The following is a 16,032-nucleotide window of genomic DNA, read 5'->3' on the forward strand; positions in this document are numbered from 1 at the left end:
CATCATGAAATGCTTAAATAGTAAATACGTTTTTTTATCGAAATTGCTGACATTAAATTAATAATTAATAAAAGTTGTGTTCGACAACGTTATCTTATGGAGACTCAGTCCTCCACGCTGCGTGTTGATAATTTAAAATAAAGACAGTAGATAGCGCTGCCGTTATCGTCCGGATGAGTCGAAAGTATTAATTAAAATGTGAAACACCAATAAATAATAAATTTACTGAATCAAAATGACTGAAGATAATTTTTTTTAGAAATTATTACACAAATTTCTCAAAACTATAGATTGGATTTAAAATATGATTAAGTACTTAAAATGCATATTTTTATATTTTTAAGGTATTTACCTACCACAATAAATAAATTGTTTTTAGAAAATTTAGACGTTTCATACTATGTAAATTCTAAAATATTAAAATTTTTTTTTTCATAATCCACATTCTATTTAAATGTATGCAATAATTGTTTTTAAAATATAACTTAGAAGTTGCCTATTTTTATAAATATTGAATAATATATTTAAGATTCAGTTATAAACATAATTTAAATTGTATTATAGACTATAGTAACAATTGTTATTGACAAAACTTGATCCTTAAAATATCAATTATTTCAGAACATTAGTGCCATTTTACTTACCATGACGAATAAATTACATATTTATTAAGTATCTATTTATAGATACATTTTAGACGAATACGTATTATGGATAATGGATACATAGTTCATGCGAATTATTTTTTATAATTAAATACATCATAAATCACTATAATAATAGTTATTGTAATAGTATATTAGTCATAACTCATGATATATTTTCCGATAAGAGTTGTTTTAAATATTAAATTAATTATTTAGCATAACAGTTCCACGTACAATGATGACTATGGTTGTAAGCTTATATTATTTATGTTGATGGTATGAATAGGATGCAATAATATTATGGAACTATTCAACTATGTACCATAAATTAATAAAAAAGCTTGTAGGTATATTAAGTAGGTGGTAATTACTCACTGTATAATATAAAACAGTAAAATACCTTTAATCTCACATAATCTTGTATTCAAAAGAAACCTTTGACCTTTTAGTGTACATTCATCATCGATCTGATTCCGTATATAATATGATATTCATTTTTTTTAAATAATATTCCACAAATAATAAACGATGACGTTTTGGTATAATAATATAAAAATATATATAATATTATAGTTTGGTCGTCGCTTATCTACTGCTGTTTCGTATCAATATTCACGCTTTAATTCATACATGCCGGCGATCAATATAATAGTACGACGATGGTTAATCATTCTCGCGTTATACTTTTCATCGATCGTCCGCATGCGCTAATATAAACTTTATTGGTGGAATGATATTATAAATAATGCCGTTTTTGGCGCAGTATTATTGAAAAAATCGTTAAATTAAAAGTTTACACAGCATTGTTACGCTTATAGAAGTATATTTTTATCGTTAATATTATTTACGTTATAATTTTCACAATTTAATTAATACATGTTTTGAATATTTCAATATACCGATATTCCATATTATATAATACGAACGGGACAATCGTTGATTAGGCACAATATTATTAAAACGTACTAGAAGTATACGAAAAACAATAATAAGGTGAGTTGAACATGATAATTTAAATTAATAATCATTGATAATAAATTAAATCTAAGTTTTATTTCATCGATTTTGCTATAAAAGTCAGTAATACTGTAATATACTACTTATATTAGTATCTATATTGTACAATATATATGCCGTCGTAGGATAAAACAGCTTATGATGTATAATATTATATTAATTATACCTACGTCGATTGTCATTTGTAACATGATATTTGTATACGATTGATGATATTATTTTACAGTGTACTGTGCTTCATTACATAGTATAACAGTTTGCTTATCAATTATCAACAAATTTACACATTAGGTATATAAATTATACATAGCTAGTATACATTAATATATTATAAATACGCATAACATCTAATGTAGAAAATACAGACATGTCATTTCGAGAAAAATGAAATATATATTATTATGTCTAATATTCTACGTTCTATTAGTATCCGTGGGATTTTTTTTTAACCCATTTTAAATATCGATTAAATGAATGCGTATTTATTTAAAGTTTGAAAAAATAATTTGATTGTTCACGGATTAATTCATTCGTTGAACTAGGTTCCCCAATTTTTATTTATCTTCAGTTTTTTTCACTTTACCAATTACAAATTTACAAAAACATTAAACAAGCATTAGTAATATAATCTATAAGTTTTACTGTAGTTATTTTATTTTATAACATACATGATTTGTAATATTAGTGTTTACAAGTATACTGTCTGTGTGACCACGTGTACCCATAGTTAAGTGTGTTAAACATATTTCGAGTCAGCACAATAGTATCGTGTCTATAGTTTTCCATTTGCGGTTTATATATTTTATTTATTTAATATGCTCTATTGTTCTAATCATATTAGCTAACATTTTATAATATTTTGTTATCGGTAATGTTTTGATAATTTTCAGTGTTAATAATTTAAAATTCTAGTTATAACTTGCATAGTAAATTTTTTCCTGAACTCTTCATACAAACAAATATTTAGTGATGTCATATTTTTTTTTAATTAATAAACATAAATAGTAATGTAACTAACTCACTGTCAGTATAACTTGTAATCGGTTACAAATTTATAAAGCATCTTGTGTTAATATTTTTAATATTTTAATATAACATTTAATCAGTTACAACTAATCGATTAACTTGTACATCCTCGAGGGCTTGAAGTGTTATCCTAGATTGATACATGGACTCTCACATAACTAGAGAACATAAATAAGGTCTTCAAATACACCATATGTATTACTTTTTAAACCTCTTTCAAGTCACATTAAATTAAATTATGTTAGAAAAGTTCGCTAGGTACTAATACTGCTCACACTTTAATCACGTAATCAGTTTGGGAAGCTTCCTTTATGACTCATATATCAAGAAAATAAAAATACACCATATTGTGCAGAAACTAGAAAATGGTTAGACATAATAATTATCAAACGTTCAACAAACATAATGTTTGCAGTTAAATACCTAGATTATTTACTGTACGACATTTAAACTAAGCAATAATTTAAATATTTTAATATAGGTCATTGTGTACTGCACTACCGTTGGTATAATATAATGATATCGAGGGGGGCCCCTTAACTTAGATAATTGCCTATTCGTTGTTTACTTAAATGTATATTGCGCTACACACACACATATATATTATATTTCATAGACACATTTATTTTTTAATACTTAAAATGAATAATAATATTGTTTTCAGTAACGTTGTTTCCATTCATCAGATTACTCTATAATATTATACTTAAAACGTTATAATATTATCGTGTAAATTTTAAATAATATATAAAAATATATAATTTTAACTTTTAAGCCATTCAATTAAGTAAAAACTATCATAAAAATAAATTATAATTTACTCATTATTATAATACATATAATGTGAGTGTCCTTGTCTCTAACTAATTCTCTTTCTTTTTACATTGATATAATTATTATTTTAACGTTTACCAGTTATTAACTTCAGTCATTAGTACTATTAGTACTACTATAGGCACGAGTAGGTACCTACCTTCATTGTGTAAAATAATTTAGTTTTATAGTACCATTTTAGTAGTGAAGTTGTCGGTTGATAAGCCTAAAAGTGGACGACCTAAGTAAAGTTTTACATAATATTTATTGATACTTTTTTTCGAAAGTACCTTTATTATTCATTTGTATAAAACAAATTACTGTGAACTTATATATTTCTACATGTATAATATTATTATTAAAAAAAATGTTTAGTTATGACACATTTTGAGTAAGTGTTGATCTCATCGAGTCAAAGAACTTATACATGGTGTAAATGTCATAATATAAAAAGTACGTATTTAATATAAATGCTAGCAGGTATTAATAGTATTAACGTATATTTTATAAATGATTAAATTGGTTTATAAAAGTTTGATTTTATCTCGACAAATGTATTTCTGTTTTCATTTTATTCTGGGTGATAATATAATGAAGCAATTTACTTTCTTATTATATGAATATATAATTATCCGAGCACAAAAGTTAGTTGTATTACGCAGGAAGCCAGATTAATTTTACGTGACGAATATTGATTCAAACCGATTTATAAAATATCAAAAAAATAAAATTTCAATGATAATCCAGTAAACCTAAGTACACATTACGTAAAAAAAATATGGCGTTAGTATAATATCGGCTTGCAGTATATACTATGCTATTTCAACCTTTTTTGACTTGCGACCCACTTTTTACTATTTTCTCGACCCATGAAAACGTTGTAAATCAGTATGCCATGAAAAGCAAAAAAAAAAAGATGGTAAAATTGCCTCATATCTTATGCCATAGGAAAAGTGCTCTTATCTTATTTTCTATTGATAAAACCTATACCATACCACCTAATGATAATATACAAGAACATATTTGGTATACGTAAAGACGTACAGTGTTAATAAAACATTGTTTTGGTATATTATTGTTCTATGTCAGTAAAATTTAATTACCAGGACTAATTTTTAAAGCTTATACATCCCAAAATTGGTTCGTGACCCAATAGTTTGTAGTTAGAAAACCACTATTATAATAACTATAGCATAATAATATTAAATATTTTATACTTACAAAGTGATTCATTAAGTATAGGTATCCATGATAAGTACCTATTATCTTTTAATAATTCATTTATTTATACTCTGATATTTAGAAATTTTTAATTTACCTACTCAAAAATTATATTGTTTTAATACTTATACTTTTTATATTATTAAAATAGTATCTTGTTTATTGTACAATTTTACAATATGCACTCATTTTTAATCTAAATCGAAATTTAAATGAATTTATAAAATTGTATTAACTAAAAACTTAAATTATTATTTACTATAATTTTCAAATAATCACAGCCTACCTCCTGCCATCTTCTAAACCTTTTGCATGTACCTAATCTATTAAATTTAAAACTTAAAGTTTAATAACTTAGAAATTATTTGTTCGAATATCGATTTATGTATTATATTACGGGCAATGTGGAATACCGAGAAATGTGAATCGCAAATACAAACAAATAATTTATAATATTAATCATCCATTTTTTAAATTTTAATATATTAAGTACATTTAAAAAAAATTATAATAATAATCATAATTGTATAATATTTATGGAATTTCAAAAAAGAAGTTAACTAATAATTTTTTTTTTGTTATAAATTTAGTTTCATAGAATTTTATAATTAATTATGAGCATAATATAACTACGCTTATAATTTAAAAAAAATAACTTTCCGCAGTTATTGACATAATTCATTTTTCGGCTCCTAGTACTGTCATTATGTAAAATTTCTTCATTAATTATGAATCTATTTCCTTATCTAACTTAATTGTTTTAAATGATTAATTATTTCAATATATTTTAATTTACTAAGAAATTATTGTTAGTTTTTTTAGTTTAATAATTTCATTTAAATGTTCATACAATTTATATTTCAATTTAAAAAATGATTAGTGATTAAAGTAAACCCTACTCAATTTATACTATACACGTATGGCCATATTGGAAAACTATAATTCTTAAATAGGATAATAATACAAATATCGTAGTCTAATTCTATGGAATTAAATTTATAATAAAAATAAAAATAAAAGAAATGATATTAGTTAACTTTTTTTGTTATAATTTATTGTTTCACAATATGCACAGTATGTTAAAATTAAATAAAATGAATGATCATTATTATAAATTATTTGTTTGTATTCGTGGTGTTCACATTTACCGGTTAGGACCATATTGCCGGCAACATTACTCTGAAGTTTAAAATGAACTATACCTATCATAATATTCATGTTACCAGTATTTAGAAAAAGAAACGTGGTTATTATTAAAAAAAAACAAATAATAATATACTTAACGTCGTAGAATACACTTGTTAAACAGTACAGAAAATCTAAGTGTTTAAATATACCTAGGTATACTTAAACTCTAAAAATTAAAAATTTAATTGTATTAATTATTAAAGGAAAGTGGAGTTGAGCGTTTTTGGTAAATCACTGTGTATACAAAAGTATAATAATATAATATATATATATATTATAAATGTAATTCGTAACTAAAAAATGAACGTGATGTGTCATGAAGGTTATAAAGTTGTATACATGCGTATCATATAATATTATAATACTGCAATATCGAGTTACTCCATGAAATGCAGCTATGATGACGTATAAAATATAACTATAGCATACAGGTATATTTAAAAATATAAAATCTGTTGAGCAAAACAGTCGTGTTATATAATACTCGTATAATATTATTATATTTTCGATGATAAAATACTGTACACAGTATTCAGTATAATATATTATATTTTGTTAGAATTTAAACCACTGTAGCTAGTTTATGTTATCATTTCAGCATGGAATATTTTTTACCGAATCACTGTACGTCGACGGCGCGACTCGAAGGGAAAACGGTTATTGTAACTGGATGTAACACAGGAATCGGAAAAGAAACGGCAACGGAATTCTATAAGAGAGGTAAGAGCAATATGAACTCGTCACCAATACTTATATTATGATCAATATTATACTACGTGTTATATTTTATGTTTTTTTTTATACGAAACAGCATACATTTTGTCACAACTGTCCTCTGATTCGATAGTTAAAATATTATACTTAAAAAGCTTATTTTTAACTTTGTATATTTTATTGTATCGTAAAATAAAAAATAAATGGGTGATTGTTATTAGTTGTACTTACCAGCCGCAACAGTGCCGGATCTAGGTCTCGGGAGGCCAAAGTTTAACTACTATTAGGTCTCTCCCATATCAAATATTGTGGTTGTGTACTAAAAATTTATTTATGTGGGCTCTATATAAAACTTATAAAGATAAACAATTTATCATAAATTATTTATTAGGTATTTTAAGAATAATAATATATATTTTATTACAATATTATATAAATGATTTGGATCTGGATTAGAACAATTTAGTGTATAACATACAGTGTACTCAAATTAAAAAATAATGATCAAGTCTAGCTTAAAAACTATATATATAAATAATATTTATATTAATTAAATATATAATCATTCTAATCAAATATGGTTACAACTCATTACAAGCGATATAGATATTTCATACGCAATAATATTTCTAGATAATATCTCTAAGATATTTTCGGTATTAAAATATAATAATAATATATTACATTAGAAAATATTATTTAATCTAAAATAAGTATATTACAATTTATATATTTTTTTCATCAGAATATTACAATGTTATATTTTAACGGGTACCTAAAGTAATCAGGCCCCTGTACTTCCGATTTAATTACCTCCCTCTTTGCGTGGAAAGAAGGCTGATATACGATGTATTTATCGTATATATTTTCTGTGTTTAATAAAAGTGTAGACGGTTTTTAAAAAGAAAATGTTTTAACTAGATACCTATAATAGAATAGGTATAATAAAAACTCGTGGACTCTAAAACAGTGTTAGTCTTGAAGCCCCGGTATATTGCACTCCTTGGATCCGACACTGCCTACCAGATATGCTATATCACAGATTATGAAATTAATAAATAAGGTTTTGGGCGATCAATCGTCGAATTTTTCTATACAATCGTACTTGATATTATTATATTTTAATTTATAATATAATGTATGTGTTAAAAAATTATATATCTACTTTCAGGTTAAGATTGAACCACTTTATCCACTTTCGCAATTAATGTAGATTGTGGCATAAATTGTATTTGTGTGTGAACTGATATTTACATTTATTTTTAGTTGTGTGAAAACATTTCTCTCTGTAACATTATAAATATATCTAATATTAATGTCTTATAGATACCTACGGTTCACTACAATAATGATCTTTTAAATTTAGGCGCTCGGGTGATAATGGCGTGTAGAAGTGCGTCTAGGACACAAGACGCAATAGACAGCATTAAAAATCAGACAGAAGGAGATACAAACGTCGGAGAGTTGGTTTTTAAACATTTGGAATTGTCGTTTTTTGCATCCGTGAGAAAATGTGCAAAAGAGATACTGAAAACTGAGAAAAGAATTGATATTCTAGTAAATAATGCGGGTGAGTATTATCGTGTACATTATAATAATATATTGTAATGCATTATGATCATTGATTTTAACTATATTATAGTTGCTACGATTTTTTGATATTTCGCATAGTATGATCAGCACTAATGATATAATATATTATCCAAAAGTTAAATCGATAATTGTACTTACAATTTGCGTGCAGGTATAATGATGTGTCCGAAAACATTGTCAGAGAACGGAATCGAACTTCATTTGGCAACCAACCATTTAGGTCATTTTCTGTTTACGCTCTTGTTACTACCCAGAATACTGAGGTCCGCTCCGGCTAGGATAATCAACGTAACTTCAGTGGCTCATAAATGTAAGACAATTGTATTATTTGTATTATAATTATTACGTTATCATAGTTAACAAAAGTAACAATTCAATTTTGATAATATATTATTTTGGCATCGACATTTTACTTACTCGCATATTATAGCTATAAACAAATATATTTAATAATTGAAATCCTGCACTAGTTAAGATTTTGAATTAGTTAATTTTACATTCGACTTTATTGGGTTAGAAAATATTACCAAGTCGCTATGATATAGCAGCAATGAGCTACTAAAATAACAATTAATTTTTTATTACAACTATTTTATTTTTAATTGTTTTTTAAGCTAATGAGTTTATCCATAAGTATATAGCCATATATAGGTACCTTTTACTATAATATAATGATATTTCCAGGAGCTTTGAATTTTTTTAGTTATATACCATTTTGAACCATATAGGGGGCGATCAAAAAATGCATTTCGATGACATGAATCTGGACAAGAACTACACACCCAGTGGGGCGTACGGTCGCTCAAAGTTGGCCAACATTTTGTTCACCGTGGAACTGGCTAAACGTTTAAATGGTAAGTTTGGTATAATTAGTAATCATTATCGCTTATATATTGGATGGTTAAATCGAATTTCGTAAACATAAAATATACCAAAATGTTTTTATTGAATAGGTACCGGAGTGACAGTGTATGCGGTCAATCCAGGAGTCGTTCACACTGAACTTAGCCGGTTTGTCGATCAGACTATCTTTCCTGGCGCGTCGTGGCTGTACAACAGTTTCACAAAAATCGCCGTAAAGACACCCCAACAGGGCGCTCAGACCACGTTACACTGCGCTCTGGACGAGAAATGCGCTAGCGAAAGTGGTTTATATTACAGGTGATTTGATGACACAACAACATTACTATACCTGTACGCTCTTTTTGGATTAAATGTAAACACTTACTACTGTGCATACATTTTTTCATTATTTATATGAGTCTTATAATTTATCTATCTTCAATTTCGGTTTATGCAATGTACATACACGGTTCTTAAAACAATATAAAAAACGGTTTTCTATATCTAAGTGATTTTTGTTTGAAATTTTAAATTTTCAGCGATTGCAAGGTAGCTGAACCGGAACCCGTGGCTAAAGACGAAGAGGTCAGCGCAAAGTTGTGGGACACTAGCTGCGTAATTGTTAATTTGGAACCTTCGGTAGATCCTTTCCAACCGGAAAAAGATGATGACGTATCGAATTAAAACTGTTTTACTCATCATGGGATGTTTTTCACAACAATATTGTATACAAATGTTGAGTTATTTTTAAGGTTTTGTTTTTCAAATTAAAAATATTTATTATGATATGAATAATAGTTATGTAATTATTCTATCTTATAATTTATAATCTAATAATATATTAGTTTATTACACTGCAGTTTATAATGCACGTATGTTGCTGAGTGACGTAATTACAGATGCAAAGTGTTGACATGAGGATAGACACCTCCCTCGAAATATTTGTTTGAAATAGTACCTATGCTGATTCATGCATGGTGCAAAAAGAAAACATTGTTTTAATAATTACGAAGAAACATAATCACTCAAAAATGAAAATTATTTATTTGTACAAATAACTGTAATTTTTCACGACACTGGGTCAGTCAGTAATCTTTGTTTAAGAAATAAAATAATTTACTTAATTTTATATAAACAAAAGTTGCTCATAATATTAAAACAGTGCCTATTTTGTTAATAAATAATAATGTTTTTCTTTTATGTATTATATAACTTTGTTTTTTTCAACAGTCTCTATACTTAATTTTCATACATAACGCTCCTCTTCTCTCTAAAGAAAATCATAAGTACGCTACTATTATGATAACATAATATACTTGTTATTACCGTATGCATGTCGCTATAATCAATAAATACTGTTAATCTCGATCAAAATAAAGCCGTAATGGAAAATTTGATGGAAAACAACATAGTCACTGTGGTTGCTAAAAACACTATGAATATGATTCGCTCGAAAGCGACTATGACGATATCCCATAGCGTGGTTGTGGTTTCGGGTACTCCGGTGAGTCTGTGGTCCAACTGGTTATTGACGAGGCTTCTCGTGGAATCCAATTTCGGCAATACCAGGATTTTCGTTACAATAGGCGTGGTCAGGAATCTAGTTAATGCGAACGGAGGATGACCGCTGGTCGATTTACGATTGTGCACCGTTATGAGCAACGACGAGATGAACGCATCCATCGATATCAGGAGGAGCAGTTTCAAGTATCCAAGCACTAAAATAAAAATGTCTTACACATTATTTGGATTTTGTATGTTGTAGTAAAAAATATTTTTTCTCCACGTACGCGAATTACCTATAACGATGGTGTAGCTAATTAGTCTATTCAATACGCCGTGTCACCAAAATATTATTATTACTATTGTTGGTCTCGATTATTATTATAATTTACAACTAAGGTTAGGATGTTAATAACCTAATAAACTCTAAATAAAAAAAATTCAAACAGATATGCCAAAAAAATCAATATATGCTCTTTAAATAATTGAATATTTATGACATAAAATAAATTCGATATATTCGTTATTCATTATTCATCAAAATGTATGATATACTTTAAATACATTGTTAATAGGAACTTCAAGTTTCATGTTGTCGTGACCATAATATTTATAGAAGTTTCTTAGGACGTACGGTTGTAAAAGCATATTGTATAATGTATAATATACGGTACGTATGGCGTGTATGCCACTCTCGTGTAGCTATGTGTGATATGTTCTCGGTAAATGTAATGATAAAAATATACTTTTTGAAATTTGAAATTTAAGATTAACGACTAAAAATTTGAAAACAAAATGGATATAGTATTTAATATGTTGTAAGGGTTTTGTTCTTAGAGCAACTATAATATAATAATTGAATATACCATTTATCATATTCTAGTATAACCAATGACAAAAATTCCATAGTAGGAAAAATATTATTCTATAAATTTATTAAATTCAAAATCAATCATTTAGTATCATTGTATTAAAACGTATGAATTAGCTGATTAACTAGTAGCTCTGATGAAATATATTGTATAAAATACTACACTTACTTAAGTCTGGCGGAAATTTAGCAAAAACCGGTACATATTTTGTCATGTATACAATAATCAATGTTGAAAGTATTATTGACACGCAAATTGTCGTGATTTTCGATGAGGAATTCGGCATTACACCGAAGGATGACAACCATATACAACTGATCACTAAAAAACGAAAATCCCACTATAATCATATTTCTATTATAAATATTTTTTCTGCTAATCTTAGAAATTTCAATTTTTTTTATGTTCTGATCTGACGAATAAATAATGGTTTATATTTAGCAAACCAATAATTATACATAAAAAATAATATTTAAGTTAAATAATAAAAAATAAAATCATACATATTAATGGGGTATAAAATAATTTCTCGAAAATCTTCGTGTTTCTCGATATTTCCACCACAAGCTTCAATGAATCTTTCGAGGGATCTTCTACAGAACGGCTAATGCCATTCATGGATTCCATGATATCGTCCCACGGGGTTCTATCTTCTACGTAAAAGCTCGTAACCCTATCAAGCTTCCAATCCGAATGAGATATTTGTAAACATTCCTGCATTTTGTAACAATACCAAACATACACCTCCAATTTCACACATAATATATTATAATAATATATACATTCAAGGATCACCGCAACTAAGTAACTATATTTGTTACACGTAGGTGCGTTCGCAACATGTTAACGTGATAACTTACAGACTTTTGGTCATCTTTAATTTCGTAGAAGACATTGGATACTTTATGCGACCATGTGCTCAACAATAAAGTACACTTATGTTTGTCCCATGGCCACAATGTCAAGTCGATGTCACACTTGGTTTTAACGTAAAATTTAGGTCGCCATGTGACTTGGCCGTTGTTGTCCACAGATATTTTCGATTCAGAATACATATTCACGGCTGGATCCATGGCGCTGAAAACAGAATTTGACAGCTAATTATAAAATATCCATAACAGTTATCCGTTATATATACACATTAGTTTATAATTTATACTTGTGTAGTACGAGTTCGGGTTGCCATAATTCGTAGTTCGATAAATGCAATTTGGAAATATTTTTATAGTTTTGAGGGTTCCAATTGATACTGTTGTCTGTCCATTCCTTTCAAGATAACAATTTTAAAATAATATTATATACATAGATAATTTATGATATTCTATCGTGGTTCATTTAGTAAGATTGGCAATATATTATATATTAATAACTGATAAGAAAATTAGCCGATCCTTTGTATATTGTAGATTATTATTTGGAGATTTTCTGGGACTTTTAAAAATTAATTGTAAAATAATCAATAGGTATTTTGCTTTAATTTATTTTTCATCGATTGAAAATATAACCGCTGATTTAATATAAAAATATACTTACAAAAGTGGCGGTACCTTGAATAGTGAGCGTCGAAGTCATAACATCCTTTAACATAAAAACCAAAACAAATATATACGCAACGTACACAACTTATTAATCAATAGGTATATTATTATTATTGTAATTCCAAAATATATCTTACATCATTCGAACATAATATATACATAATATTTACCAAATGTATGAACTTAAAGTTATTGGTAATCGCCACGCTTAAAACTTTCTTCGGGTTCGTTGTCGGGTCGCTTCCAAACGGACCACGTTTTTTCAGTACGTCTCTTCTGAGTTGTTCCATGGATGTTAAGAATTTCCTCGTATAATCAGTCCTCTCTGAAACGCAACGCATTTTCGTTGGCTTAAAAATACAATCGTTACTATTAATTATTTATGTATTTTATTATAACCTGTCGTATTCATCATTGTCCTCGCCATCACCATTGACGAGTCGGGCTTACATTTGAACATCCATTTACAAACTGCTGCGCCCCACGAACTTAAACCATAATACCTGACCGGTATCGGCTCCGGGTCGGTCCAAAATATGAACGGTAAGCTTTCGCCGTATTTGCCGACCTCAATCAGTCCGGTCTGCTGGGTCGCGCGTACCCAAAAACCGACGGGGTTGTACCTGTCAAGAATTTTTCCCGTGGCAACGGTGACCACCGACGTCAATACGCTACGTGGCGCGAATAGATACGTCCGGGTTAAGTTTATGATATTAAATCCTAATAGACTATATATTATATAGACACGCTATAGACGTGTACTTACTCGTCGAATTTTCGTATATCGCAAAAAGTGTTCGATCCCGCTCCGATAACGATTTCGTATCCGAACGACGACGGTTCCCTGGCCAACATGATGTGTGCGTCACCTGCCCCTTGCACGTAAAACTTAAACATCACGGAAGCGTTTGCCGTCGGAATTTCAGTGGCGTTGTACCAATTTTGATACCCGTATCCCACCGTAAGAATGGTCGTACATTTTTCACCTATTTGTATAGGCGACGAGTTGAAACATACACAAAAACGATATGATATATAAATATTATAACTGACTAAAGCAGAAAATCGATGTCGCTAACTCGTCAGACGTGTATTTGTATTGTAGTATACATATACACGCGATGACAATTAAACTGGAGACGCTATAGACGCTGCAGGCGTAACAGTTTACTTAGTACTTACCGTTAATGGTTTGCAGCGAACCATACGAACCATGACTGGGCATTGACAGAGCGAGTAAAATTGTCAAAATTCGAAACATAGCTCAAATGACGTTACGAAAAATTTCGTTTTAAAACCGTAGTGAATTTCGCTCGGTATATTGTATTTACGTTATGTGTGATATTACGCGAATAACACGCGTTATTTGGATATCGGTGCACACAGTTGATACAGTGTGTAGCCTGACTCGCACATTCACATCCTGTATTTCGTATTATACTGAACTTAAATATAATATTCTATTCGTATAGTGTTGTATAGATAACATTTGATATTGTATATTGTGTATATTATGTATATTATACACAATGTCCGGTAGACGAATGCGATAATGGTATATCCCTAAACAGATAATAACGCGTATAAACTGAAGTGCACAGCTGCTGTAATCGAAATAGTTATCATAGTAGTATAATGTGGTATACATTTATAAATAACAAATAAATAAAGCTCGGAGAACTGAAAATAAAATAAGAACACAATCTGCGTAATGTGTGATACTGTAACAGCGGTGTTGTAGGAAATATAATGGAAATCTATTATAATAATGTAACGGTTATAAAATTAAGTCAGCCGAATCATAATTATAGGTATTCTACAATTTCATACAACAAATTAAATTTGATGTAAATAGAATACATACCTTACTTATTTAAATAGGCAATTTAATATACGAAATATAGATAATACTAGTGTTGATATTATTATTGAAATCATAACATTTATTTTAATATCTACTGATTATCATTTGACTACTGTATTTATAGATATTTGAATATTGTTTTAATTAGCTGCGTATATAGTTCATGGAAATATTTTAAAATTAAAAAATAATCGAATGTTAAATAATGATTTAAATAATTTAATATCTTATATTATATACAGTTAAATTTGTTTTTTACTTAGCTAAACGAATTTATTAATTTTGATACAATATATTTGTAATAAAATAACATACTTACATACGTAATAAATTATATATAATACCAAGTTACCTAATACATTTGTTATTACCTGTGAATATGCTATTTTAATGTACAACAATAATTTATATACACGTGCTAATTATTTTGTTACACACATGTTATGCTATTTTCCATAGTTAAAGACACTTGAGAAATTATTTTAAAATATAAACATAATATGTGTAATTACTAATTAGTATACACTAACCTATATAAGGGTAATAACTAGGTAGTATTAATAATTTGGTATTGAAACGAAGATAATTTATACTCTATACTATACATAATTACCAACAGGTTTAATTACTAATTAGTTTGGATTATAAATTATGAATGTGCATATGAAAAAATATTTATGTGAACTTAAAATAAGACGAGGTGAATATCAAATCTATTTAATGATAAATCTTACTTTGGTTAGATTAGGTTAGAGATAGTAAGAACATTCTAAAATCATTGAATAAAATGATTCATATTATGTAAAGAATAAATTTATTTTGATTATTCTCTTATAAATAATCGAGTATAATAAGCATTTGTATAATACATTTAAATTTCGAATTACATTCAACAAATATGCCCAGCACAGAAAAGATTGATGTGATGAAATCCACTATCCAAAAATTGTTCAAACAATTTTGAAATATTCTTTTATTTTCTTAAGGTTAATGAATGATTATGCACTGTACAATAAATTAATATTTATAGTTATACTAGTTTGTAACTATATCATGTTAATTGTTTATGTCAACAATGTAGTATTGTAGTTCGATTTCTATACTATTAATAGTATAAAAATATGTGAACACAAATTAGCGATAGTTTTTAATGTATAAAAATGTATTATAGTTGAGTATCATTGAATTTTATC

General features: G+C 27.7%; 2 protein-coding genes across 3 annotated transcripts; one reads left to right on the forward strand and one right to left on the reverse strand.

Annotated features, from left to right (window-relative positions):
- The first annotated feature begins 1,293 nt into the window (after positions 1-1,293).
- LOC113554021 (retinol dehydrogenase 11-like) lies at positions 1,294-9,854 on the forward strand. Of its 2 annotated transcripts, none has more exons than XM_026957663.1 (7): positions 1,294-1,640; positions 6,511-6,632; positions 7,993-8,196; positions 8,371-8,529; positions 8,948-9,073; positions 9,173-9,380; positions 9,602-9,854. In XM_026957663.1, exons 2-7 carry the CDS (start codon positions 6,512-6,514, stop codon positions 9,744-9,746), a joined length of 963 nt encoding a protein of 320 aa, XP_026813464.1. In that variant the 5' UTR covers positions 1,294-1,640; position 6,511; the 3' UTR covers positions 9,747-9,854. The 2 variants fall into 2 exon arrangements, with proteins under 2 accessions (XP_026813464.1, XP_026813466.1); XM_026957665.1 differs by lacking the exon at positions 1,294-1,640 and adding an exon at positions 3,813-3,956.
- A 150-nt stretch (positions 9,855-10,004) lies between these two features.
- Positions 10,005-14,236, reverse strand: LOC113554020 (neuronal acetylcholine receptor subunit alpha-7). Its single transcript, XM_026957662.1, has 10 exons — positions 14,158-14,236; positions 13,742-13,961; positions 13,375-13,646; positions 13,146-13,300; positions 12,971-13,015; positions 12,597-12,703; positions 12,298-12,514; positions 11,941-12,151; positions 11,606-11,758; positions 10,005-10,780 (listed from the first exon to the last, which is right to left on the reverse strand). The coding sequence occupies exons 1-10, from the start codon at positions 14,234-14,236 to the stop codon at positions 10,431-10,433; spliced, it is 1,809 nt and encodes a 602-aa protein (XP_026813463.1). The 3' UTR covers positions 10,005-10,430.
- Positions 14,237-16,032: the final 1,796 nt, after the last annotated feature.

This window comes from Rhopalosiphum maidis, chromosome 2 (genome assembly GCF_003676215.2).
Source record: "Rhopalosiphum maidis isolate BTI-1 chromosome 2, ASM367621v3, whole genome shotgun sequence".
In the NCBI taxonomy this organism is placed as follows: Eukaryota; Metazoa; Arthropoda; class Insecta; order Hemiptera; family Aphididae; genus Rhopalosiphum; species Rhopalosiphum maidis.

Bases quoted from the DNA above. Each gene is read 5' to 3' on its own strand.
- LOC113554020 (XM_026957662.1), bottom strand. From the start codon at position 14,236: ATGTTTCGAATTTTGACAATTTTACTCGCTCTGTCAATGCCCAGTCAT. The intron at 13,301-13,374 runs GTTATAATAAAA...GTTGCGTTTCAG, and splicing joins GACAATGATGAATACGACAG to AGAGGACTGATTATACGAGG. The intron at 11,759-11,940 runs GTATGATTTTAT...TTCGTTTTTTAG, and splicing joins ATTTTATACCCCATTAATAT to TGATCAGTTGTATATGGTTG.
- LOC113554021 (XM_026957663.1), top strand. From the start codon at position 6,512: ATGGAATATTTTTTACCGAATCACTGTACGTCGACGGCGCGACTCGAA. The intron at 8,197-8,370 runs GTGAGTATTATC...ATTTGCGTGCAG, and splicing joins TATTCTAGTAAATAATGCGG to GTATAATGATGTGTCCGAAA. The intron at 9,381-9,601 runs GTGATTTGATGA...TTAAATTTTCAG, and splicing joins GAAAGTGGTTTATATTACAG to CGATTGCAAGGTAGCTGAAC.